At 39.5% G+C, this 27,983-nt stretch overlaps 1 protein-coding gene across 2 annotated transcripts in view; it reads left to right on the forward strand.

Annotated features, from left to right (window-relative positions):
• LOC124162192 (neurotactin-like) overlaps nucleotides 1-27,983 on the forward strand; it is a 34,693-nt gene that overhangs the window by 3,501 nt on the left and 3,209 nt on the right. Inside the window, exons 2-6 of one of the 2 annotated variants that reach the window (XM_046538632.1) lie at nucleotides 21,857-22,015; nucleotides 23,261-23,461; nucleotides 24,143-24,266; nucleotides 26,361-26,520; nucleotides 26,857-27,815. In XM_046538632.1, the coding sequence (XP_046394588.1) occupies nucleotides 23,432-23,461; nucleotides 24,143-24,266; nucleotides 26,361-26,520; nucleotides 26,857-27,815 (1,273 nt within the window). In that variant the 5' untranslated portion in view covers nucleotides 21,857-22,015; nucleotides 23,261-23,431. The remainder of the gene's footprint in view (nucleotides 1-21,856; nucleotides 22,016-23,260; nucleotides 23,462-24,142; nucleotides 24,267-26,360; nucleotides 26,521-26,856; nucleotides 27,816-27,983) is intronic. The other variant, XM_046538633.1, reaches the window with a different exon arrangement.

A 27,983-nucleotide genomic window follows, 5' to 3' on the forward strand; every position in this document is an offset into this window, starting at 1 on the left:
TCTTGATAAATAAGGAGCACAAACGATATTTTTTGATATTCAAATAAATAAAAGATCGTAGCACTTTTATTTATTTAAATATGTCTAACTTCCACCAACTGAAGCCTGATTCTGTTGAGCTTATTCGTATTTTTTTAATAGCTCATGAAATGAAACTCAAATATCACGTTCCCTTTATTCTTTTTTGCTTATATTAGTTGAATCTTTTGATCTCGTTTCACAAAATTAAAGTCCGGTTTAGTGGGTTTATCAGTTATTAAAAAATAATCCCAATGTAATAAATCCCATGTTTTTGTTATGCATTGTAATTCAATATTTGTTAATAATTATTTATTTATTTTTTATTAATTTACTTTAAGGTATTATTCGTTGAAAAAATTGCCAAAAATTGTGCACAGAAAATACTCCATAGCTTCACTATCACGTAAATGCAAGTTGTATCAAAATCAATTTGGTCCAGCTAAACCTCAAAATTTTCCTGTGTCTAGTTACATCATTCAAAATACCATTTTTATTCATTTGTTTTTCGGTCAAGCGTATTAGAATTTTTTTAGGCATTAAAAACATCTGAAATGTCACATTACTGAAGATTACAGTAAAATTTACATTTTACCAGTGGCTAAATGCTTTTTCTTCCAGCTAATCTATAATTTCATTTTGCTTACCCCTTTAGTCGTGATGTGACTCACGTTTCGTTTCGAATAGCAATTCCCGTTGTCATGGCAGGGCTTTTGGTCCATCCGACCTCAGAAGGCTTTCACCAACAACATTAACCATGTACTTGCGCTTTATTCATTTCAATTAATTAAGAGCCAATCAATGGTGTGAGTGAGTGAGTGAGTGCTTTTAGCGTGAGCAGTGTGTGGATCCGTAATCACCTTTGAGCATTCGGGAGAATCCTCCAAGGGCGGATTATTATTCATTCGTTCATACTGTGGACGTGCGTCCCTTCGTGTCGTTGGGGGGGGGGGGGAGGGTGAGGGGTTGAAGGACGCGATACCGTGGTACTCACGCGCTCGCACTGAGACCCCGGATGAATCTCACTTGCGAATCGCTGCAAACCCCACTCACGATATCTTAACTTGACGTAACTTCACTTAATATCTCTCAACTGACCTAAAATTGAAAATATTGCCCCAATCACAGCTCAGACAATGGATCAGTTATGAATCGATAAGTGTATGAACTATTATTACGTCATAAGGATGTGAACAAATATCATTATTTTCCTTGCTTCTGGCGACTTCCAAGACGTGTTTGATATTTTTCAACTAACGATCATTCCAAGGCGACTCACGCAATTTAAAGCTTTTGTATACCAATGGCCGCTCTACTCATGTGTTCAACTCCAGAGTTACGCCAAGTTATGTATCAGTTCAGTTGTTGTGAGCGGGGCTTAATTCTCAGCGGTGAATTCCACTCTTCCTTTCGCTTGAGGACGTTCATTAATCCAAGGAACGGCGTATACATTTAATTGCATTCACATGGGCGTTTTATGATATTTTCTTTTCTAATTGGTCCTCATTTGCAAATAACCACAAAAATAAGAATTTTTAATGCCATTCACAATGAAATATGAATGGGCTCAACTCCCCGATTATAATTTATAAATCCGGAGTCTAACGCTAAAGTAGTGCTTCTGGGAACCCAGGTCGCTTTATAAATTAAAGCCTGGATTTGCGACAAGGTAGTTTTCATTATGAATGAGACAAACTTCAATAGAGTTAATCCAGACACAATCACTTATAATTTTTAAATTAAATATGTGCTGGAAATTGCGTTTGAGAATCCAATTTTTTATGTAGAAGTCCTTATGGCAATAATTTTGTCAGCATTGGAAAAAGTTTGATGAACTCGATCATAATTCATTGGGTGAATGTTTCGAAAGTGACGCTCACATTTTATGATGCAAAATGCGCAATCATTTTTATAACATGACGATTTTACAGAAAGATGATCGTCAAAGCGGTATCATTTTGATCGACGAAATGAAAATGGAGATTTCACTATCTTTATGGGTGGACCTTACTCTATTTCGGTAGCTACGGTATCGTGAAGCTACACTCAATAAGGGATTCAACCACAAGATTTATGAGGATAGGTGAGGGTAGGGCTCAGCATAAACTAAGAATATATATGTCACTTTGACTAAAAAATTATATTATATTCGTAATACCATACGAATCGTGAAGTAAGAACACGTAGTTACGTCATCGAACCTCGTTTTAGGTTTTTGCAAACGAATGCTGAAATTGAAGAAAATATTCAAGTTAGTTTTGCAAAAATGGCGATATGGCCGGGTAAAAGAGCCGCAAAAAGTATCACTTAAGTATATCACATATGTATAAGGATTGAAGTATCCACATTTTGTGAAATATAATATTGATTTTTGCCCTGTTCAATGATGGCAAAAAGTTTTCTTTTATAATAATGGCGAAAAGTATTCGTCTTGTATTGCGAGGTCGCGATCAAATTTTACCAAATTAAACTTCCGACGCTCATCGCAAAATCGGATTTATGCTTTCTGCTCTGTCCTCACGTTCCGCTTGAATTTAGAGTGGCACTGAGTGACGCCCAGAGTCGGACCAAAGCGCTGAGAATTCGCCCTCAAAATCAATTCCCTTTGTGACTAACTGAAGCTCTGGCGAACGAACCAAATGCACATTCATGACTGGCTCGAGAACACCCTAGGCGTGGCTGTTAGATTGAGTGTGTCTATCTGCGCTGAGATATTGAGGGGAATTGGGGGAGGGGAGTGGCGGCTACAGCGTTGGCTTCCCACACCAAGGGTCCGAGTTCAAATCTGGCGTTGGCAGAGATTTTCAGAGACGGCTTGAGTGCTTTGTGGATGGCACTTCAAGGACAGCACTCCGTTCGTTGGATCGGACGTTGAACCGCAGTCCACTTGGCGCCTTTCGGTAAGAAAAGGATAATGCAGACGCCGGGTTTCTCTCCACCCTTCCCTATGTGACGTAAATGGCATGAGCTATCGGTCATAGGCCTCCTTCAAATGCGTACCTACTTAGAATGAAGTCCCTTTAAATGAAGATATTATTTTACCGTAGTTCCGCTCTTACGATATGTTTATTGGAGGCTGTTGTATCAGCGATTAACTCTTTCTCAAAGCAGAGTGGATACACCTAAAGTAATTAGCAAGGTACTGTCGTTCAAAAAATTGGGTGGCGCTAATTATTATCTTGGCCAGAAAATGACTTTCTTTATTACTATAATTACTATATGTTTTTCTGAGGTCGTACTCTTGAAGATCGAAATACGAGGGACGTTTATTTTTCAACCTCTGATAGCTCAGCAAAAACATAATACAAGCGACGGGCGGATACTGCGCGGATAGGGCAACTGCACGTTCTCCGCACCACACGCTCAAGTCATTTCTGATCTTAAGTTTTTAGTTTAAGGTTAGTAGCAATCTTATTAACTATACTGCCTCAATTGATTCTACCGTACTGCGGAGCGACAGCCAGAAAACTCACCGAATGGCTTCAGCATTGACAGGTCTTGTCCTTTATGCCGATAAAAGAGAATTTCTTTAATGCACTGTGGCTAGTGGGTGAAACAGTGTGGAAAATCACGTCCATTCCCATTCAAAACAAAAGAGGAGACATGCTGGCTTCAGGGAGTGTTCTGATCCATGAGAACGCCCGTCATCTCAGCGCTGATGCAGCCCAACTGCTCCTTGAGCAATTTCAATGGGACATTTTCGATCACCCGCCTTACAATGCCGACCTCGTGCCGTGTTACTTCCATCTTAACGCTGAAGTGAAGAAGTTGCTAAGAGGGAAGTGTTTTCAAACAGGCTTTGAGCTTCAGACGTAAGGCAAGATTCATGGGAGGTCACTGGCGGCAACATCTTCTGAAAAGAGTATGGTAAACCTTGTACACAGGCACGACCAATACCTCAATTGACGAGGCGATTATGTCCTAAGGATACCACAGGTGTGATCAACATTTAGCAATGAAATAAATTTTAATCGTTCACTTCGTCTTCTGTTCATGACCCATCGGAGGTTTAAAAAAAACGTCCCTAGTAGTTTGGAGTGCCCATCTTAACCTTAGAGTCGTGTGTATCACGTGACGTGGGATATTTAATTACATCAGTGAGCCCGGGAGGGATAATTGGGTACATAACGAATTGAAAAAGCATATATCAAAATATTATTAACTTCACTCACCTATAAAAACCTTAGTCGCTGAGCTGAGGCCTGCGAATTGAGAAGCGTACATTTGATAAACAAATGTAGTTTTCCTCCTTCAAAATAATCCCTCATTCTCTCCTCATTGGATTCGTTTTTCTCTCGCACCTTCAGTACAGTTGTTCGCTGAGCCATAAATCCCATTTTTTCATCCGCAGTCCCGATTTTAATCGATAGCACACAGAATGTCCAGTCGATTTACGCCGTTCGATGAGCCAATTCAAGTGTAAGTGCACATTCGTGCGTGTCGATTATTCGTTCACTTTCAAAGCATCCAATTCATTCTATCTCGCGGGCCTTCGTGGAATTAATTTCCTGGTGACATTCGGCCAATATTCCTCGTACACAAACGAATCTGTCGAAAATCTTCCGGAGAGGAGGATTGTTCTGCCTTTGTTTGTTTTGCGTATCCATGGAGGCGCCACGCGGACCGTGACAACGGCGTTTTTGATCTCCGCTGCTCTCGATAGTGCATCTAAAAATACGAATGGACACAAAATGTTTCACTAGGAAGAGGAAATGCTATTTTCACGCAGTTGGAATTCAGTGTGGGCGGAGCGGAAATCAATTCGCTTGACTTAAGGAGGAACCTGCGCTTCGAAATACTGCTTTCATAAGTTAGATAAACTCGATAACAACGAGTTAAAATCGCTAAATTAGTCATTCATAAAAATTAAAAGTAATGCTAAATTAATCAAAATAGCTGTACAATGCATGAATTTTACTTAAAATGGAATAATATAGTGATATGAAGAATGGCTGTTATATTGACTCTTAGGTATCGGAAGAATTTAAGTACTTTCTCTGGAAATACAGTAAAGCTTTATAACTACATCATTTGTGATGAATAAAATGAACTTAACTAATGAGACCTTTTGCTCTGTTAATTTCAACCTAATTTGGAAAAATGGTTTATTTATAATTGCTGACCACCAACTTGACAACGCTGCCAGCATATCGTAGTTTCACAGCGATTGAGCACCTTTGTTTGTTTACGTTACCTCGTAGAGTTACGTTGCATTGTGACAATATTACTCGTTTTATTATCCCTTTTACTTAGCCTTAAGTTATTAAATATACCTTTGAGCTGAAGTGATGGCGTCATTATGCCGATTTAAAGGCAAATTTGTGTCTGAAGGTAAAGGTAAGAGCTTGGATTATTTGAGGAAACGAAATGTGGCCGAAAGTGAATCCATCAATTCCATCGAAGCGATTTCAACGAGTGCATCTGTTGAAGGATACCGAATCGTTTACGTGCATTTTTAATTTCTTAAGAAATTTTTGCAATATTTCCCAACATAAAGTGTCCATCAATGTTTAAATAATCAATGTTTATGTCTTGATTTATGAAGATTAAAGTCCCTGTCGAATGACTGACACAAAGCTCTTTAATGATTATTTCTTTGTAGATTTTCCATTCAATAGCCTCATCCATACTATTAATAAGGAGTTGATTAGTGAAAATTAGAAAATAATGTGTCAGTTATAACCCAAATGTAATTCGAATCATTAGTATCAGGATAATTAAATAATACTTGTTCCTAGTGCCGAAGTTTCAGTAAATTTGGAAGGCTGGCATTGCAACTTCTACGGACTCACTTATGTCAGCTGCCATCGATTGTTCAGGAATGCATCCTAATTTTTATCCTCCTGCAATGACTTCATGAATAGGTAAATGTATTTACTGTTGTTTTTTCAAATTATGCTAATTGGACCTTTGGAAAACGTATCAAAGTAAATTGTTTGGTCAGTGAAAAAGGAAGTACTCTTGTCTATTTTATTTTATACTTTCGAAGAATTACATGGGTGAGTATTCGATTAATTAGTACGTTCGCGAAATTGTATTTCCAAATACTACATAGTCGGTACCCAACGGCAATATGCTTGTCTCGTGGTACATTCATTTACCTGTACACCTTATTCTAGACATTTAATATCAATTAAACTGATGATTAAATACATAATGCGCTAGTTTTTCTACTTTACGCTTAGAACTTGTATTTAAATAAGTACTTTTCTACAAGTTGAAAACGATACATATTTTTCGAAATAAACGTAAAACAATTTGAAGTAGTATTCAGAAGAACAGATAAACTATCGCAAGCCTCATTATATTCTATCATTTTCGCTTTTGAAGCGATACGACGACAATTTCAAGGGATGTATTGAATTCCGGTCATGAATATTCGCATGTTTAATAAAATGTAGTCGCATACAGGAATTACTTTAACAACCAGCACTGATAAATTTCATACTTCGGTGTATAGCACGTTTCGAGATGAACTGAATATTCGTTTAATGAATACGTAGAAAAATGACTCCGAAAAATCCAATTCACTGGAATTATGCAGCGGTCGACAGGTGCAATATCGCTCTTCATATTTAACCTCCGTATATTTGCAACGTTGCCACTACCTCCGCCGCATAATGGCTGCTCGCTCTGCAGAAAACCGGAAGTATGTTCTTTAAACTTAAATACTGGCGCTAACATATCGGTAACCCCTTCTAAAAAAATACATATATTAAGCATCGATGTCTATTCTATGCTGTGCTAATTTTTCAACGATATATTTCGGGCCAAATTTGAGATAAAAAATGTTTTACAAGGGAAGGTCATCATTCTCCCATAAAGACAATGTATTTCAAGGTGGAAATCCGTCATTTTCAAATCAATAAATCTTTCTTAAATGGCCGGTGACATAGTAATATTTTTTCACTATTCGATAGAAAAAATAATGAGCAACAACATATGTCAAAATAAGGGGAGGTTTTCGGGCATGTTTGAAATGATGGTTCCTCCTTAAATGCAGAACGGATTGATACCACTAAATTGCAAAGGAAGCAACAATTGACATGAGAACAATTCCGTGTATTCGTCACACCAATGGAAAGATAGCTGAAAATTGTTTTAGAGTGAAAATGGAATCATTTTTTTCAGGTAACATATTGCAAATATAAAACTAATAATGAAAGGGTAAATAATAAGTTTTATTTTGCAACAAAAAAGTTTGATTTAGAACGATTAGTGATGGAAATGTGCAATTTTTATAATGGTCCAAATCAGGAAACATTCCCCCAATTCATCTTCTCCGTTAGTCATCTAGAAGCTGTCTCTCCTCACCCACCATGTCCGGCACTTCGTCATTCCTCCTCCTCTCCGTCCACTTCACCTTCTCCATTCATCGCTACACCCACATTTCAAAAGCCTCCAGTCTTCTCTCGTCCTCCTTCCTAAGTGTCTACGTTTCCGCACCGTATAGCGCCACACTACAGACCAGACTCTTCACTTATCTTTTATTTTACCTGTTACACAGCGATCCTCTCATTAGCTCTTACAGATTCATTGACGCCTCCTTTGCGAACGGAATTGTCCTCCTCATTTCCGCGTCTGATTACTTCTAATCTGTTGTCCTAATAGTTAAACGTCATCGTCAAATTAGTTTATCAAGAATAGATTGGATTGTGGCTAAACTTTTGCTCGCCAAATTGTGTTCAAAAATGAATCTTAATTACTCCAAAGCAAATAATTTTATTTTTTTAATTAAAATAGCGTGTTTTTGTTATCGCCGATGAAATGACACTTTTTTCCATTTTTGCGCTGTAATTATGTAAACAACTCGCTTGGGTTGTTCAAAATAAATATTTATTTCCATCACCACTCCTCTCGTGCAGTTTTGATCCATGATCTCTCCCATCATTATTATTCGAAGAATCTCGCTCGAAAAAAATAATTTTCATTGTAATAATTCTGATTGCCTGCTGCGGCGAGGATATGGTGGAATGAGCTGTTATGAACTCTTCATTTATATGCCAGGAAACCGAATTATAATTTAAAAAATTAAGGGAGAACTGAAATCGTCTATTTGGGTGCCCAATAGTGTAAATATTGGAGCAGTTATTTGACACGCATGTATAATTACTGTATTCCCCGTATTTTCTCGTTCGTTAAAAGCTTTTGTTGTTCTTTAGTTTCGGAATTATCATGGCGCTGATAAAATATGCTACTTTCACCAAATACTTAGTAATGAATGAAGAGCCAGGTTTCGAAAAATAATGTCATCGTCAAATATTTAATGGTTAAATTTGTATATTTTTATCACAGTCGTCTATAAAAAAAATCCCCTTGCCTTTCGTTTTGTCCAGGTTTAAAAATCCATGTACACACTTTGTGCCAACCAATTTTCGAGATGAAGAGCTTCGAGAAATACTTGAGTCCTTTTTTCTGAAGTGGTTTCAAGCGAATAAATTTGTACGGCGAATAACGTATAAATGTTCGCCATGCCCTTTGCTTGCCTGCCTACTCACTGAAGCTCTTCCAGGTTCTCCAAACATGGGCGAATCCCATACATTATTCGAAATGGAAAAATGTGAATATTTCGATTGCAAGAGTGGTACATTTTTTGAGATTCAAAATCTATCGTATATGACCCAGGTTATTTTAATCTTCCAAGTCGAATCCGAATCATATTAGCTGTAATAAGTGGTTTCAAATACCTGTTATTTCCGATGCGGTATTTCAATGGAGCCCAACTGTGAAGGTCCTTTTTCAAGATGGCCAAAAGCGCATTTCCTTGGCTTCACTTGGGGTATCAATCAGTGTTCCATTGTTTAGAGTACCTACTGTGCTTGTTATTGCAAACTCCTAGGGCTTGTCACGAGTTGGTCTATTGCGGAAAGCATCCACTAAACTGCAGAAATTGGATTGCTAATGATCCCTCCCCTCCGCAAGTGAAACCAATACATTGCGCTCCTGGCCATCTTGGCAAGGAGACCTCCATGAATTTCGCTCCATTTAAATACCACATGGGAAGACGCGCAAATTTAAATTTTTTCTCAGCTCAAGCAAGTTCGATGAGTTATGACTTGGAAGATAAATTACTAGGGGCCCTTACGAAAGTTTTTTATTCTCAATGTGCACAATCCTTGCGATTGAATTTCACGCATTTTCCCAGTTAAAGTTATTCGTCATGCATGCAGACGATCTTCAAACACTCCCATGGTGCACAGCGACCAGAATTCCATTTTGTTTATCCCAACCCCCCTCACATTCTGTGATTACGCGATCGGAATATGTGATGGCTCTGACATATTTCATTACCAGGGCCCGCTTTTCCAGTGACGGTAATTTGCTGAACGAGGGAGGCCCCGGGCATTCCGAAATCCACGCTTTGCGAATGCATATCACTGATTTTGAATTCGATTGCATTAATTTTGATGGGCTTAGTCATTATTCGTGAATTTCCGACAGCTCTGCAACGGAGAGGTCCTATGATTCATGGGAATGCAACATAAACATCCTCCTGACCCAGCCATTTTGTCGCTCGTGAAAATATTTGTCCGTCACTTTTTGAATGAATTTACATATTTTTTTACTGTTTTCAATGAACTGAGAAAATATTCTGTTTTTTTTATGACAAAACGAATCGTTGTCATTTTCAGTTTATTTTCCATTGAAAACACATCCTCATTGGCTTATCCGATAATTGTAAATACCTATATCTCATTAGAATGGTTGGGCGGGCCATTGAAAATGTTATAAGCTCTTAGATTAAGAGAAACAAGTGAGGATCTTTAAAGAGGACAACGAAGAAAGTCATGGATAGGACGAGAAGAAGAAAGAGATAGAAATTCGAGTAAACATCTATCGAAAGCGAACATATGACAATAGAGTAACTACAATATATGCCTCTATACTTTCAAAGAACTGTTCCCCCACTGGTTATATTCGTACGCTGTGGCTCATTACACGGTGTGCTTTACCCTCACCTATCCAAAACAACTTTTGGGTTGAATCGTTGAGTAAGTGGTCCTTTCAATTTCTATGTATAACCAAGGGGATCGTTCGGAGGGACCTTAAAGGAAACCGGAGAGGTTGGAATAATAGAATTGAAATAATCATAAGTAGAGAAGCATGGAAATTTTCTCAAGGTTTACTGCAAACCAGCCTATTTAACGAGAAAAGGTGATGTGGATTGAGGATATTAGAAAATTCTTTTTGAAGAGAGAAAGTAAAACCGGAATTCTTGACTTCATTGCGGTCCATTGTTGACCAAATTGGTCAAAACAATTATTTTTTCCAGGCCAACAGTTCGTGAATTCGAAAGATCTATTTTGAGTCTTTAAAATCAATTTTAACCTCGAATTAAAAAATTGGTTCCACAGCCAACCTTGCAACGCGGTCTAAGCGCGTGCTGACAAGAAAGTAGGTATCTACTGTCGTAGTTGTAAGCCGGGATGATCTTGATTGAAATGCAGAAGCGTTGCCTCACTTGTGATAAGAGTACTCTTTTATTAAATGCTGACAGCAATTCCAAAGACAAAAGGAGATTTAAATGAGGACTGGTGAAAAAAAAACAAATAGGCTCTCTCATGTTAAATGAATCCGCGACCCCCAGCCACTTTCCTCCATTTAGTAAACGACTCTCTCGAGAAGATGAGTACCTATCTTCTTTCCATCTCCTTTGCAGGTATTTATGTATTTTCTTTATTGAGTGCCGAACGGGTTTACAGATTTTTATGATCGAAAAATCATTTTGCTTCGTTAAATTTGGAAGAGCATCACAGGTCCTATTTCATTAAAATCTCACATCCGGTTCAGAACGGAAGTACACGTATCTTTCGTCCAATGCTTCGGATTTTTAGATCCATCCCTTATCTGCAGAGGTAATTTTTCGTCGATTGCTGGAGTTGATTTTGCACTATTCTCTTTTTTCCCTTTAATCTTGCATTTTATGTGTGTATATTTTCTTCGGTGTTGAAAGTTGAAAATCGCGGTATGGTGGTGACATCTGCTCTGTTTTGGCTGCTGCAGGTGTGCTATATGTTCTGGGGACCTCCGTTACAGCGTCCACTCCATTCAAAGGGGCCCTCTACTCTCCAGCATTATTATTGCTATTCTCTCAAGGGGTCGTCATGGATTCCGCCGCTCCCCCTGCAGTTACGCTGCATGTCTTTCCTCGTGATGATGCTCAATATCGCTTTTCGCTTCACCCGGTGCACCGTGGTGTGCGGATGTTGGTAAGTGTGCGTTTGTGCATTTCCAAGTGGGGATTTGGTTCTGAGGCGTCTGTTGGTCATTGAGCACAGGATGTCGCGGTGGGTAGGCGCCAGAATAGGGTGGTTTCCTATTATTTTTTTATTGCTTAAATCGAAAGATTATTACTCCTGGAGTACATATTTGACGCTTTTAGATTTTTAAATGACGACATATATTTTTCGCGATTAAATGAAAAGTGACAATTTTCAAGCGCGCGAAAACGCGACGACTAAGTATGAATGCTGGGAGAAGCCCGAGTGACGCCTGGCTGCTGCTGTGTTAGGCCACCTGGGTGCGAGGCTATGAACGCCGCTACGATGCAGGCTGCTTGCTGCCCAGCATGGCGGAAGCGTGAAGTACCCTGCTAGCAGGTAGCGCTTGGCTGAAATAAGGATTATTAATACCCCATCATACTAAGGAAACTTTCCGACCTTAGCCAATTTTAATAGGTGATTATTAAGAAATGTTTCCCTGAGATCTGTGCCTTATGCATGCATTGGTCATCTCAGACGATGTTAAACTCCTGACTACTCGTATAGCATTTAGTTCCCTGTGACGTCACGTGGAGTGGCATCGCATGGGCGCCAATTTGGCCTTTTTCAAATGAGGATAAAATTGACCATTGCCATTCATCTAAACTGGGATTTGTAAAACCAAATAATTTGTATGTTATGAATACACTAATGGTGGGTAACGAATCGCAATCAGTGTCTTCCGTTTTCTTCGATGAAGGAAGATCTTCCCTATTCTTTTTCGCAAGTTAAACTACTACCAATAGTACTATTGTATGATTCTTGGCAGTGGCGCAGTTAGAATTTGCTTTTGGGTGAAGGGGGCGAGGTAAATCTTACAGTTAGTTTAGGTTACCTCATTTCAAATAAGTAATTAATTTTTAAGTTTTAACAAGGAAATACTCTTTCAGGCTGAGTTTCAGCAACCATTTTTGGGCGCTTATGGCTAAATTTAAAACGTTTAATTTTAAAGTTAGTGAAAAAACTGAAGTTAATTTAATTGCGTTTATCAATGATGGCGGGCTGAATTGAATTATGATTTATGGAATTTTTATGCATGATGAACTGAGACGTAATGAGTTGTGAACGAGGCTGTCGTGGGCTTTTCTATGTAGTACAATGTTTCTCGGTGCTTTCCTATCGAATACATTTTGGGAGCAGTTCTCGGGTTTTCAACCGGGTGCCTCCGACGTTTCAGGTCCCGACGTTTCAGGCGCTGGCTTCAGTGAAATGAGTCGCACACAATGGCGCTGTATCTGCCAAAGACGAAGTGGAATAAATACAGGCCGTTAATTTAATCTCTATCTCTCTGAGGTGGGGTGTGTCGGGGCGTGGCGTTTCTCTATATGTGGGACACTTATTTCCTCTTCACTCCAAAGTGTTTCCTCGATAATTCATTTTTTTCATTTATTTTTTTTACATTTATTTTCCTCTGACACTATACCCGTAAGTCCACATTTACTTTTATTTTCTTCCATGTCACTGAGCCGCTTGTATGCTTAATCGTCTGTTTTGGAATCCGATGTAAACGATGTGCTATTCCCCCATTAAGATAAGTACACATGTGCCATTAATTAAATGGACCTTGGGGAAAACTAGGGGGGGTGGGGGGGAGGGGGCAAGCTATGGTTGTTCAAGTTGTAGGTAAGATTTAAGCATGGAAAAGGTGATTGAAATCAACATTTTAAGGAAGCTGCAATAGCTCTTTATTAGTTTTTAAAATTATTTGCTTGAAAAAATATTATTTTCCTTAAAGACATTTGCGATTTTTGCTTAGCACCCGATGAAGCGTGTCTGCGTGGCAGAGGTGGATAGGGATAGAGCACCCTTTGAGAAGGGAGGCACGGCGCTATGGCCAATGGCACTCCTCTCTCACTCTGCCAACGAAACGACCATTGAGTGCGGATCAGGCAGGAAGCGGGCAATATCAGCGTGCACCATTTGCATACGCACCGCTGCTGCTGCTGCCGACGATGATTGTGTACGTGGCGTTGGGTTGGATGCGAGGTGCCCAGGTCCCGTCGGCGCACACTAGATGGAGTGACTGGCTGCTTCACACACGCACCTACCGCGGAAGAGATTTACCCTCCTTCCTGCTGTTCGCCTATCTTCCGTCAGGGCTGCTCTGTTATACAAAGATAGAGTGCGACGAGAAACCTGGGCGACTTCGCGTGAGCGTCTACGCTGATTTTTTCATTCGATGCAGTTCACCTTCTCACCAAGAATATACTGAAAAAAAAATATTTGTGAGAATTATCATTGCCGAAAAAAATTACGCTACTTAATTGTTTGAGAAGAAAAGCATCTAATGTGGAGAAACAGTGAAAATCTATTTTCAGCCAGTTCTAATAATCATTAAATATATTGAAATCACTTTGTTGTAATAAGACAAAGTGATTTCAACATGCTATATGCCAGTGGCGCAGCGAGGGGGGTTTTTTGGGGATAACCCCCTCCCCCCAGAGCTCAGAGAAATTTCTAAGTTTAATCCATTTTACTTCATTGGATTGATATTACTGATAGAATAGAGAAAGGATGAATAAAATATCCCCCATAAAGCCGTAAAGTTCACCATTTTGAACCATTTATCTTAAAATTCGGCAATTTATTAATCTCGCACCTGTCTCTTATCCTGGTGGGTATTCCATACCCTCACACATCCCGGTATTATTTGTACCTGAACCCCTTCCCCCCCAGCCCTAATTCCTAGCTGCGCCCCTGGTATATACTATCAACAGTATTACTCGGGCGAATGTATCTTTTATCCACTTACCATTTATTTTGAGCTGGACGGGTTCAGGTGTAATTTGGTTGAAAGCCGTGAAATGAAATGCTTGGTTTGTCGGATAGGGTTAAAAATTGGTGGCTAGAGCGTTGGCCTCGCATCCAGGGGATTTGGGTTCAGACCCTGGTGGATATTTTTCATGCTCTGCCCGATATTTGTTTGAGTGCCTTAAGGAGGGTGCTTCGAGCACAGTACTCTGTCCGTCGGATGGGACGATAACCCGTTGTCCCCTTGGCACATTTCGTTAAGAGCAGGCTAATGCAGGCGTCGGGTTTCTCTCCACCCTTCCCTCCCTATTTCTTCCTTCGTGGCGCAAATTACCTTAGCTCTTGGTCGCTCCTAAAAAGATCATATCATACTGTTACTTGATAGGTTCCTCTCCATAATTGGGATAACCTCATGGTTCGAAACAGAAAAATATCCTTATTTCATTTTTACGTAATTATTTATGAGGATATTAACGATTTAAATATGAAAACCTCGTGTATGTATCTCAATAAGCGCATGTATCTCAATAAGTGTTTTGTTGAAGTGAGTTAGTTGGATTGTTACCGTAATTATATGCCATGACGAGCTTTAAAAGTTTTTTATCAAAATTACATTTATTTCCTAAAATCAATCACTACTTCCCCAAGACCAGTGTCATAAACGTGATGCATGTGTAAAAACTCTTGTTTGGAAGCTCAATCTCTGATGAAGTACGATCACAAGATAGTTCGTATGTTGGAAAATTTTCCCATCGCACCGGCGACGGTTTTACCGACAAGTGTCCACCAATGAATTTCAAAATAATAATTAATATTCGCTACTCAGTACACGCTCCGAAATATTTCCTTTTGTTTCCACACACGCCTCTAACAGCTCGCAATTCAAGCAGATCGCAATGGCCTTTACTTCGAAGATCGCATCAATTAGCAACTGTGCAAGCACGAGCACTAATGCTTTGATAGGGGTAACTTACCCTGGTAGGATTAGCAAACGAGGACTTTTTATCCCGCGGCCACCTACATAGACCGCCATTACCACAATAGGGTGGTCTCCTATTATTTTTTATTGCCTAAATCGAAAGATTACTACTCCTGGAGTACGCATTTCACGCTTTTACATTTTTTAATGACGATATCTATTTTTCGCGATTAAATGAAAAGTGAAAAATTTCAAGCGCGCAAAAACGCGACGGCTAAGAATGAATGCTGGGAAAAGCCCGTGTGACGTATGTCTGGTTCCCGCTGCCGCATTGTGAGGTGACATAGGGGCAAGGATGTGTGCGCCGCTGCGATGCAGGCTGCTAGCAGGTAGCAGAGTACCCTGCTAGCATGTAGCACTTGGCTTAAATAAGGATTATCAAACGAAGGAAACTTTCCGACCTTGGGCAATTTTAATAGGTGATTATTAAGAAATGTTTCCCTGAGCTCTGTGCCTCATATTGGTAATCTCAGACGATATAAAACTCCTATCTACTCGTATAGAAAATAGGTCCCTGTGACGTCACATGGGGTGGCATCGCATGGGCGCCAATCTGGCCTTTTTCAAATGCGGTTAAAATTGACCATTGCCATTCGTCTAAACTGGGATTTATAAAACCAAATAATTTGTATATTATGAATACACTAATGGTGAGTAACGAATCGCAATCAATGCCTTTCGTTTTCTTTGACGAAGGTAACTACCCTGTTGCCGCCTTTATGGTGTTTTCATAAGGTTGGCATCCCATTTCGCATTCCTTACGCGCCGACCGACAGGCCGAATTCCCTCTGCGAAAGGACTTGCTTTCCTCGGGATGATCTGCCGCGACTTGAAAAGGCATACAATTGGCCGGCCTAAAAAAGCTTGCGGTTTAGACCCACGTGCGATCAACCTTGATCATCCCTTGTTAGTCCTCGTCACCATATCCACTTTGGGATGCCTGCCACTTACTCAGTTCACCGTAAATGCTCCCCCTGTCAATGCTCGCCTATAATAGCTCTTTGTCACCGGATCTCAGCCTTTGGAAAAACAACCCCCTCAGGTGGGAAGGCGGTCCTATGGTATACGATCTTTGAATCTGGTTTGTTGCCAGTGGCACTTGCCACACACTGACCCCCAGGGCCGGAACTAGGAGTTTTGTCAGGGAGAGGGCAAAGATCAGTTTGCTACCACCAATACCCTGATTCCTCCTTGCTCCAATTCCCCTCCCCCACCACTAAAATATTATACGTCCGTGAGCTTTGTTTTTGAGATGCGGTGGTTGAAATTACACAGCGTATGGTCGCTGTTGAGAATTTTTATTAATATTCTTATCGTTTAATAATTTATAAATTACTAATTAACATTAAATAATGAATTTTAAAAATTAAATAACTTTTCAAAAATAAAATAAAATTTTGCCGCCCCCTGAAATTTGCCACCCGGGGCACGTGCCCCCCGCCCTAGTTCCGGTCCTGCTGACCTTGAATAACAATAGAATGACGGCCACTGCCGGTAGGTACGTCGGGTTCTTCTAACCTTCCAACGTGGCCGGCTACAATGCATTTCCTTTTAATTGAAAAATGCAGGAAGTTTGATCAGTGATTTTTACATAAATATTGTGGGAAAACATTTGTTGCTCAAGTTGCATTAGGTATTACATTTGTTGAAGACTTCATTAGCAAGATTCGCCGTGAAAGCACCAAATCCTTCGTCATAGCTATTGTTTTCCTATAAATGTCTTGGTTGAAAATTAAAATATTTAACGCCATTATCCGTGGAACTACGCCAGGTGGATGCTGCCACATACGTATTTGGGATGAGAACCCTCTACCCTTTGGTTGGCCGGCTGGCATTTCGCCTCCTAATGTGTAATGCAATCGGGTGATTTGTTCCGCGATCTGCCACGCACCAATGCGGCGCCTCTTGTATCAGGGCCTCTCTTTCATTGATGGGCCGCACGATTATAGTATTAGATACAAGTGACCTGAGTTGCGCAGCGGCAACAGCTAACGTTTGAGCTAACCATTAGTACAGCCTCTTTTAAGTCCCTTTTGGGTCATTATAATCCCCCGAAATGCCTTAAGACAGTCGCGTAACAATGGGGGGGGATAAGGGGATAGTTCCCCCCAAAGCCTCAGAGAAATTAAAAAAATATTAAAAACTATTGTCTAGTTTTGATATAAATAATATCTGCATCAGCTTTAAGTTAAATATTTAGAGCCAAAATGATGTAAAGTGTATTTCCAGGCTTGTCATTTTTCAAAAATTTTCTCAAACTCCGTCGCCTGGGAGGGGGGGAGAGGTCGCCACTCAGGCCAGGAGTCACATGACTTGTCCAAGATTTTCACAGAGCTGTTCCATGGACATTTTGGGAATCGTTTGCCTTGAAACTTGTCCCGGGACAGAATCCACTGCCCAGCCAGCGCAGATGTGGTTGGACTTTTTGCGGGACACGGGACAAAGAATACTATTATGCGCACAATTACACATCATGCTCAATTTCTTTCATACCTTAAATTTTAGGTCATTCATATTCCTTAAATTCATTTGATTTGAAGTTGAATTTTACCTTGCCATAGTGCTACAAAGTCTAGTCCAAATTTTAACTTTTAACGGGTAGGTACTATTACTTTCGAGAATTTCTGCAACTTTCAATAATTCCTTAAGAAGAACTAGCAACAGCCTGTCGAGCCATTTCTTCCATGCTGCCTCGTATAAACTGACAAAATGTCCCAAAGAGATGAGGCCAATGGGAGCATCGGAGGACATTGTTCTCTGAACTGTTTTAAGAACGAAATCCCGCAGGACTTGATTCTGAAATAAGTCCCGTGGAAGTTAATTCAGGGAACACATTGACCGTTAAAACAGGGCTTTAAAATTGTCCACCCCCCTTCACTGTGCTGCACTAAAACTTGGAGTTTTAGAGGAAGACATTGAATTTTAAGGGTAAACAGCGAATGCCTGAAGTTTGTGCAAACAATATACTGTATAGGAATTTAAAAAGCATCAAATTTCCCCATCCAGGTTAACCCTCTCTATATCTAATATGTCCCTGGTGAAGCATTTTCAACCATGGGCGTTGAAGGTCCCTTATGGCTGCAAACAAGAGTAGAAGTGCCGCTCGCATATCCTGGGGAATATTGAAAAGTTACTACACATTTTTTATTTTCATGTCCCTCAAATAAAGGCAATGCTTACTACAAATTGAGTTGAGTCGATATATATATATATATATATATATTTTATAAGGTGTGGCATGATGCAATACTTTCTATAGCCTCTAGGAGCTGCAAGAAATTAGCCGGCGGGCCGCGGGTTGGCAATCCTTTCCTTAGAGAGCCACCCTACACCTCACTGTAGCACTGCCGAAGATCTTGCTTCCTTAAGCTAGCTACTTCCTCTCCACCCTCTCCCCTCCACCGGCTGAGTCAGTGCTCTATAGGACGAGGATCCCACGATTCCATCGCAAGCTCCCTCAGGAAGGTCAATGCTAAAAATCACTGTGACCAGAATGTGCCATCCAAATTTCCCAGAAGCCGAGAAGTGTCCGTGTAGAGAATGCAGTCAGTGCTGGAAGATGGATTTTAAGGAAGGATAGCATCGAGTATCCATATTCAAATCCTGTACGTAAATACAGATTACACGGTAGTTTGTAAGCCGAGGTTGAGCAATTTATGAAAATAATCTCTGAAGTGTGCGATATAAGATGAAGAATTCGCTATCTTACACTCGTAGAGTATGAAAACTGCATGATGTTATCCTTTTGGTTGAATCAACAGTTAAAACAGTAATGAGTCTGAAAGTTTTTCACATTTTACCCTTGCTGTTAACCCCAGTTTTTGAAACTGTTTCTTGACCAATTGCTTTTAATTTTAGTGCAGAAATTGTATGTCTTCCTGTCCATCGGAAAATTTACTTCAATCGTCAAAAATGTCATGCAGTTGACTGAAGAAAACTGTAAAAAAACTCAACACTCTTAATAATTTTTCAACGGTTTTTAATTAAACTTTTGGAAATTTCATTTAGCTGACTGTTCATGTGAAAAAATCTTGCATTTATTGGTACAGACCATTGCATAAGAGTAACTTGTGCATTTAGATTTAAGTAAACTATCAAATTCCGAAGTAAATTTTCCCAAGGATTTGTAAACTACCATAGTTTTGATATTTTTGCAATTGTAACTGCATTGATTTTTCCCTCGTAGGTGCTTATTATGATTTCAATTGGTACATTTTGATTTAATCTGGCTATGATAAAGTTGTAACATTATGTTTCCAGTACATCAAACGTAAAATCAATTAATGGTCTATCATGTTTCCTTTCATATTTCAGAACAATATTTTTTGTCTGAAATTCATAAAGGCATGGAGTTGTGGTTTGCTGAGCATAAGAGCCCGCTTGTAATAAACTTCAAAGAGAACCATTTGTCATAGAAAATAGGTATAATCAGCACATGCATAAACCACATTGTTTTATTCAGTGTACCATTGAATATCGGGACCTAGTAAATTCACCTTCTTTTTGTGGTATCAATAATAATTATACAATGGGAACAAGAATATTTCAGGAGTGGGGTATCATAGTAAGAAGAGTGTTTGGCAGCTCAATTACAGGGTATGGGGTTCAAATCCTGGATGAATCCCTCAAAACAAAATTCTAGAGGTGGATTTGGGAAAGGACTGGCCTCTTTCTACCCTGAATGTGTGAAATTCACACGTCCGAGGCTTAGTTTGGGCTGAGCTCTGCACTCACCTATCAAATCCAATCTTCCCCTTGAGTTGATCAATCAGTGACTAAAAAGGGAATTCACTCAAGTGTCACCTCAAAAGTGTCACCTCCAGATCTCCTTCAATTTTGGCTAGGTTATAGGAAATGGATACCATTGGGGTGCTGTTTTCGTTTCAGCCGCCAATACTTTTCAAGATATTAGCGACGGAAAGGACGAGAGAAAACTCCTAACATTATGCAACCCGCAGCACAAAATGCCCCTTCAGTGCTCTTCATCCTATGCAACGGAGTATTTAAGGGCCTATTATCATGCTGAAGGTTGCATAAATTCAGCCATTCCCTTGGCACTTTCCGCTGCTAATATCTTGAAAAGTGTAGGTGGCTGAAACAAAAACTACGCCTCAATGGTACCCATTTCCTATCACCTTGCAAAATTTGAAGGAGATCTGTTGGTGACTCTTGAGGGACTTTCCTTGTGAGTGAAAGTTAAATTGCCATCGCAGGATGTATCCCCAAATGATATTTGATTGTTTTCATGGGCACTAATTTTTTTATTTACATGCTATAAAGAAAGTAGTACTAAAGAAAAATTTGATCATTCGTTCAACTCACTATAATTGCCATGGGAATCAAGTTCAAATATTCAACCATAGCCAAAAGGTCTGGAACAAAGTTCACCACTGGTAGTTGGGTTTGGAAAGCCCATATTCCTTTGTTTCTCTATCCTTGATGAGCTACAAGGGCATTACTGCTAATAGCGTGAACCAAGGTAGAATTGCCATGGGAATCAAAGAACCTGGATGTCATAATGGTCTGCGCAATGGCCTGGCTAGCCTAAGCCTGTCTAGTCCATTCAATTCCTGACCCAAAGAAATATTTTTCCATGGCAATTCATGTGAAGTTTACCACTATTAACAAATCAGAGTAGGAATACTATTCATTCAGCTTGCTAGGCTGCTCAAAAGTTATAAATATTTATTCACTATTTTTTTAGATTCTTAAGAAACAAATAGTCAAAATCTCATAATCATCTGCTATTAGAGATTTTCCCATTTACGTCAACGTGATTTAGCCCTCAAATTTTCAGTTGGTGGGTAGTTTCTTCATAGCTCTTGAAGATTCGATGGAGGAGTCAATCATTACATATTTTAAGGCCCAAAAAATACGATGGTCTCAGATAATACTCTTAAATCATTTATCGACTGATTGATGTTCATTGCTTTGTTGCATTTGTGTGTTTGATGCTTTTGTTGTATTTACAATACCCATTTATCAGGTTTCTTATCATAATATTTTTACATGTTTTTAAATTGGTGTTTCGCATTCATTTTTAATTTTTCAATGTTTACCTAGTAGATATTTTTCATATTTTATGTATAATGTTTTTACCCCTGTGTTATAGGGCTAGAAAAACATAAATAGTTTTAATTGAATAGAGATACTTTTTGATGCCTTGAGGTATATTAGTCCTTTCAGGATTCTTTGGTCATTTACTTTATAATTCAAGTGATTATGACTGTAAAAGAACTTTAAAGCATTACAAAAAGTAAATTTTAATTACATTCCAATGCTTATCATTATTCTTATTCCACTTCACGAACTTTTCAGTTTTTTATCTATCTTATCCGCTCCTCAATTGAATACCTAGAAGATTTGAAAGGACTATAGTTACCCATGCACTGCAGTGATTTTTGCCAATGTATTACTTATCCCCTTTAATTTGAAATAGAATAAGCATCCTTCAGTTGTTGTTGGATTTTGATATTTTCCCATAGCATTAAACTTGAATTTTTCGTTGGTTACTGATCTACGTATATAAAATGATTTCATTATTTCCTGGTCATGAGCTGATCACCCTTGCATTTTCATGTTCATTATATGGGTTTGTGATATTTTTCTCCCATTTTATGGCATTAATTTGTAGTTGGATTTGTGTATGTACCTACTATATGGATTGATTGCTACCACCCTCATTTGGTAGTTGGCTGTACATAGGCGTAAATTATGCCTTTTGATTTTGGTGAGTGATCTTTCATTTATCACCGCAAGGAAGGGGTGCTCTTGAAAGTGCCAGGTGAATGGAGGGAACGCTATTTGAACGCAATGAACACAGCAGCATTCCACTCAATGTTTGCAGGATGGCAATCCCGATGCGGAGGAGGGCAAGGACCTCTTGGAAGCGTCGTCTAATCCGAGTAGCCAGGCAGGAGCTTCAGGATCTGGAGGCGGTCTTAAGGCCAAGCTAGCAGTCTTCGAGAAAATCCGTCTTCCTAAGACATTTTTGAAGAAAAACAAGGTTTCTAGCCAAACTCTCACCCTGGGACACAAATGCCAATGTGGTCGCCAGAAAATATGTTTATTTTTGCTCTGAAATTAGGTCCATGAACACTTTTTTTGTGCTATATCAGGCACGATGTAATGGAAGTTCTTAATTAATATCAGTAAAATTAGACATCACAATATTTCCACTGGATTCTATTTAAATGTGATGCGTTTCCTTGTCACAAACAACACTTGGCACTTGATAATGTAACTTAATAATGATAATGTTTGTAAAAACGAAATGAACAATTATCAAGTGCCAAAGTGTTGTTTGTATCAAGGGAAACACATCATGTTAAAATAAAATCCAGCGGAAATATTGCAATATCTAATTTTACTGATCCATGAACACTGTCTATATGCATTTAAGTACAGCTCTAACAGGGTTCTCAGAATTTATTATTTGAAGTGATTTAGCCTTATTGCCATGTTCTAGTATACTTCACTCGTTAATATGAGGATTGCAAATGTTCATCACCTCCAACGTATTCTATCCAATTTTAAATTTATATTTTAAAACTCACATTTCTACTAGGATGAGATATTCTCAAGCAAATTATTGTTTTTGAGTGGACTGTTATGTTTTAAAGTCTCAACAGAAATATTTTGGAAGGAATTTATCATTCAGACATTGTAGTAGCATATCTACTGAAATCTCCAAATAAATTTGTACAATTTTTATGGCTGGTTGATGTGAATTAGAAGGTACCTGAAAAAGTATTCTTTGGCACTCAGTAAGCATAGTTTATTTTGATATTAATTTAAGTATACTGGGACTAGCCATGGTGATTGTGATTTGAATTTTAATTGCAAACATATTTTTTCATACTACATACCACCTACTGTGTAATCAGGGAAAAATGGGAAAAAAACTTTTTTACCTAGGCCAATTTTCATCATACTTCATAGCCATTATTGATATTTTAACATGTCATTGCAATCCTTATAGAAAATGATTTGACAATTTTGATGGCCTCAGCTGAAGTTTCAAAACGTTTGTGATAGATATTCATTTAGAAAATGGTATTTGATTTGAAAAAAAAAACAGCTTTTGATGAGTTTTGTGATTTGATCTGACAAAAAAAATGGGGTACCCTCTAACATCTCTGGTTTAGGTTTATATGTATATTGTATTTTTAATCAGTTTCCTTTCATGGAAGTTCATCAAGGATATGCTCATCAGTTCGTGTTTGCGTTAATGTTGATGATTTTTGTGCAGGACAAGGGTGAGGGTGGAGGGGAGAAGGGGAACCCAGGGGATGCCACGGATGGAGGAGCAGGTGGTGAGGAGGGGAAAGGAGGCAACGAGGATGAAGGCGAGAAGAAGGAAGGGGAGGGGACGGAGGGGGGAGGGGAGAAGATCGCCGCCACGGGAGAGCCCGACGACGGCATGGAAACTGTCAAGCTGGAGTCCGATGTGGTGAGCACGGCAATCTATTATAACTCCTCACATGTTTGCATTCATTTGGCCTTTCTCACAACAACTTAACTTCACTTTCATTTTCCATTGTCTTTTGAAATTTTGCTCATCAGCCAATAGCATTCATTACTCTCCATACATATAAAGAAATTTGCTGAAAAACAAAGGAGGTGTTAAAACACCTTCAATATACTTTTATAACTGCATTAAATTTTCACAGATCAAGTGAGCATCCAGCCAAAAAATTAAATTGATGAGGGATTTAGAATTATTAAGCTGTCTCAGTCATTGATAGGCAGATTTAGAGGGGGAAGGGACAAATGCCACAACAGACGCTTAATAAATAGACAAAATTTTTTATATTGTTATTGTTATGTTTGTTTTATTTTGTGTATTCCTGAGTCTCAATTATCTAATTTTATGTTAATAACTTTCATGGTAAAACAAAGAGAATATTTTGTACAGTAATTGTTGTATCTTGTTTTTAATCTTAGCTTTGAGAAGATCTTTTGCCTGTCTGCCCTTTGCTCTCCCCCCCAGAAAAAAATCTGGGATGCACCCGCTGGAGTCATTCATTATAGTAATGCCTGGGCTGTTTATATTGTGTGTGCCTGTTAAGGCTGTTCCTCTCATGTGTCTTGAGTTTAGATTTAATGACTTTTTCTCTTTATTAACTCTTAGGAGAAGCAAGATGGAGACAAAGAGTCACGGAAGTCACTGAAGGAAGCCACTGGGGAGTGGGGGAAATATGAATGGCGGCACAGAATGATAACACACGTCTCCAAACGGCGCTTCATTATTCTCTGTAAGTAGTATCTGCGTGCTCAATTTTATTCCACCATTAACTTCCAAATTGACCCATTAAATAATCTTTCAAATCTGCTGCGTTGCACTCATCCCAATTATTGCAGTGATATACTATCTTCTCATCAAATATTCATCAAAAAAATATCACTGGTTGCATCACTTTAACATAGAAAATGAAAAAGTTTTTTCACCTAAGATATATTTTCACCATTATTATCATTATGATCAGATGATCTCATTGGTGATAGTACTTGAGTACCTAAAAGAAAAAGTCATTTTGTCCATGGCCATACCCAGGAGGGGGCAGCTGCCTTCACCTAGAAGCGAAAATAAATTTAGTTCAATACGGAGGTTTTGAACTAATTTTCTTTTGGAGAAAAATTAAATTAGTCTAAGACATGGAAATAAAATGAAAATCATTAATTTTTCCAAGCAAATAGTTTTGCAAACTAGGTAATAATGCACTGTCATACCTAATTTTCTTGAAATTTTGATTTCATTTACCTTCTCTGTGTTACAACTTGAACAACCACGGCTTGCACCCCCTCTAGTTTTGATCCTGGGTACGCCCATGATTTTGTCATCAACTTTTGGAAAACTCCTTTGTAACCTGCTATGAAAAATAATAATGGGCAAAAATTTGGCCACTATTCCAGACTCATAAAATGTTCATCTCCAGTATGTTAACTTATTTTTGTGAACTGGTGTGAACCTTTGTAACACTGGTGTATGTTTTTGTATTTGACCATGGGTTTTGAAATTTCATTTATTGCATAAAATTGGCCAACTTTTGGTCTACAAAACAATATATCTTCTGAGTTATCTACCTTTGCTGTATTTTCATTCTTTATGTTGTATGCCTTTTGCAGTGAAATACGTATTTATTATCATTAGGGATGGTCGGATTGGATACCTCGGATCCAAATATCTGCGAGTTCTTGGATCCGAGGTATCCGATTTGCTCTTCACCGGATACTTTGGATCCAAATTTGCTGAAGGCATCGGATCTGGATCCGAAATTTTAAATTAATGCTTCAGTGAATGCAGCGTCCCATAAGAGACAGTGGAAAGAGCTCTGATCCTCTCTTCGCCTGCACAAGATTTACAATGAGACTAAACACGATATATTTCTGACAATATTTTAGTTTTTTTCAGCTCTAATTGATTGCCACTAAGTTTTATACTTACAACTAGACTATATTAATATTCAGCATTGCCCAAACAGCACAATGTTCAGAGAAACAAGCGTAGTATTAGCCTCCTCAAATAAGAACAGATAGACTGGAAATGCCAACTGCATGCATCACATAGCTCGCCCGGCTTCACTTTGAAAGCAACGACATCACAAAATAGCAAGATCTGACATGTTCGTGCTTGACTCCCTCAATTGTAGCCTCATTGCTTGAAAGATAGAGGGATCGCATTACTTCCCCTCCATCTCTCCTTCACATGCTTCTGCCACCTACCCCTTCCTCTCGAGATCCCTAAGCAGTCGTTCTGTTCCTGCGCCTAGTCGCACGTGAAGTCAATGTTGTTGTAAACATTATCAATTTTGTCGCGCATTGTGCAGTTGCAATTTAATTTAATGATAAATTGATAAAAAATTTCATTGTGTGGAAACATTTTTATTGAGATAAGGAAGCAACGTATGCCGTCTGCATGCACTGTGGCATGAAACTACAATCATGAGGAAGTGCAAAATCCACCTCACCACAACTGAAGCATTTGCAGATGAAAAACAAGTCAGCATGCGATGAGAAAGTGAAAAAATTTGGGGGCATATGTGCGTAAGGAAAATTTGGATGCTGTCAAATAACTTGAAAGCTTATAAAAATGATTTTTAATCAGTTAAAATTTAAAATGTGAATGAAAATATATAAAAACATTCCTTTGGTTGCATGTACCCAGAAGAAATATGAATAATTACTTCATTTTGTAGCAGGCATTTAAAAATGCATTTGGATCCGAAAATATACGATGATTCAACACCTAAAATCAAGTATACTATCTGGATCCGAAAAAATCTTGGATCAGTCCATCTCTACTTATCATTACCTATGTCCATTTTAACCCTGGTGTTCTTTTATTTCAGGTGGATTAGTGCTGTTCGTTTTACTTTTAATTGTGATAATTAGTATTGCTGCATCATCTGGTGGGGGTCCACACGACCATCGTGGTGGTGCTTCTGGAGATATCCTTCATGTTGAAGGCCGACATGTCACTGCCATTACATCATGTGGTCCAGTCCAGGGGTATGTCTTACAAATCCCTCCCTTGCTACATACATCCCAGCCAGCACACACATAAAATATGTAGTGCTTTCTTTCTTTCAAAGGAGTACATAATACATATATGAATAAAACATCTTGTTGTCATCAATGAGTAGACTTTAAACTGGTATACTTAATAAGAATATTTTTAAATGATGTCGTATGACTACGGTATTGTAACATGCCCTTGCTTGACAATGAGGTGCAAATATCAAATTCACTTGTTTACCTTAATTATTGTTGACTTTACATTATTCAGTGTGTGTATCTTGTTATTGATTAAATTGAGTTTTTACCTTCAAATTCCATCCCTTTCAGATGGCTTGAAGATGGAGCCTTTGCATTTCGTGGAATACCGTACGCACTACCTCCGGTTGCTGCTTTGCGATGGAAGCCCCCTGTACCACTCCAGCGCCTGGAGCACTGCTGGAATGGAACACTGGTGACCCACAATGCCACTTCACCTCAGCCCCATGCCTGCTGGCAGACATTCATGAACGGAAGCCTCGATGGATATGAAGACTGCCTCACTGTTGATGTGTTTGCTCCGAGGACGAAGAGGAATGCTCCGAGAGTGCCGGTCGTGGTCCTCATTGCTGCCGAGACGCTTGGGGGAGGTGGCGGCAAAGGATCCATCTCCCCCCAGCTCCTGTCCCCTCAGCTGGCTCGTGCTGCCGGAGTCATTCTCGTGAGGGTGCGCTTTCGCCTCGGGGCCCTTGGCTTCCTCTCCGCTCGTGCCCTCACCCAGGCCTCTTCCCCCCCCCACTCTGGCAATTACGGTCTCGCTGATGTCCGTGCCGCCCTCCGCTGGGTGAACCTCAATGCTCTGGCGTTTGGAGGGGACCCTCGCTCCATCACGGTCCTTGGTCACCGTGCCGGTGCCACCCTAGTCATGGCCCTCGCCACATCCCGCAAGGCCCATCGCCTCTTCTCTCGTGCTTGGCTGTCTGGGCCCGCGTCTGCATTCCCTCCAGGTGGGGAGGCGGGGCAATTGGATGCCGAGAAGCGTGGGCAGGCACTGGTGGAGGCGCTCAAGTGTGATAATGACTCGTTGGCAGATGAGGGAGGCAGCATAGCGTCCTGCTTGTACCAGTACGACGCCGAGGAACTCTTGGATAACGTGCCCGAGGAGTGGAAGTGGAGGGCAGTGGATTTGCCGAGCAGGGAAGAGGAGTCGGACTCGCTGCATCGCTGGCTCATTGTGGATGGAGACGTGCTCAATGAGCCGCCATTGGAGGCATGGGCAAGCCACAGCCTTGAGGTGCCACTGGTGATAGGTGAGTGCAATTCAGATAACACAGCGGTAATGCCTACTGGGCTTATTGCATATTTTTCATAAACTCTTTCATTAAGTTTTCCACACTTCACATATAACACTATGAAGTTATTTTTTTAAATATTTTCATGCATTGCATTGAAAATTACCTTGGAAATTTTCACATTGT

This window comes from Ischnura elegans, chromosome 7 (genome assembly GCF_921293095.1).
Source record: "Ischnura elegans chromosome 7, ioIscEleg1.1, whole genome shotgun sequence".
NCBI lineage: Eukaryota > Metazoa > Arthropoda > Insecta > Odonata > Coenagrionidae > Ischnura > Ischnura elegans.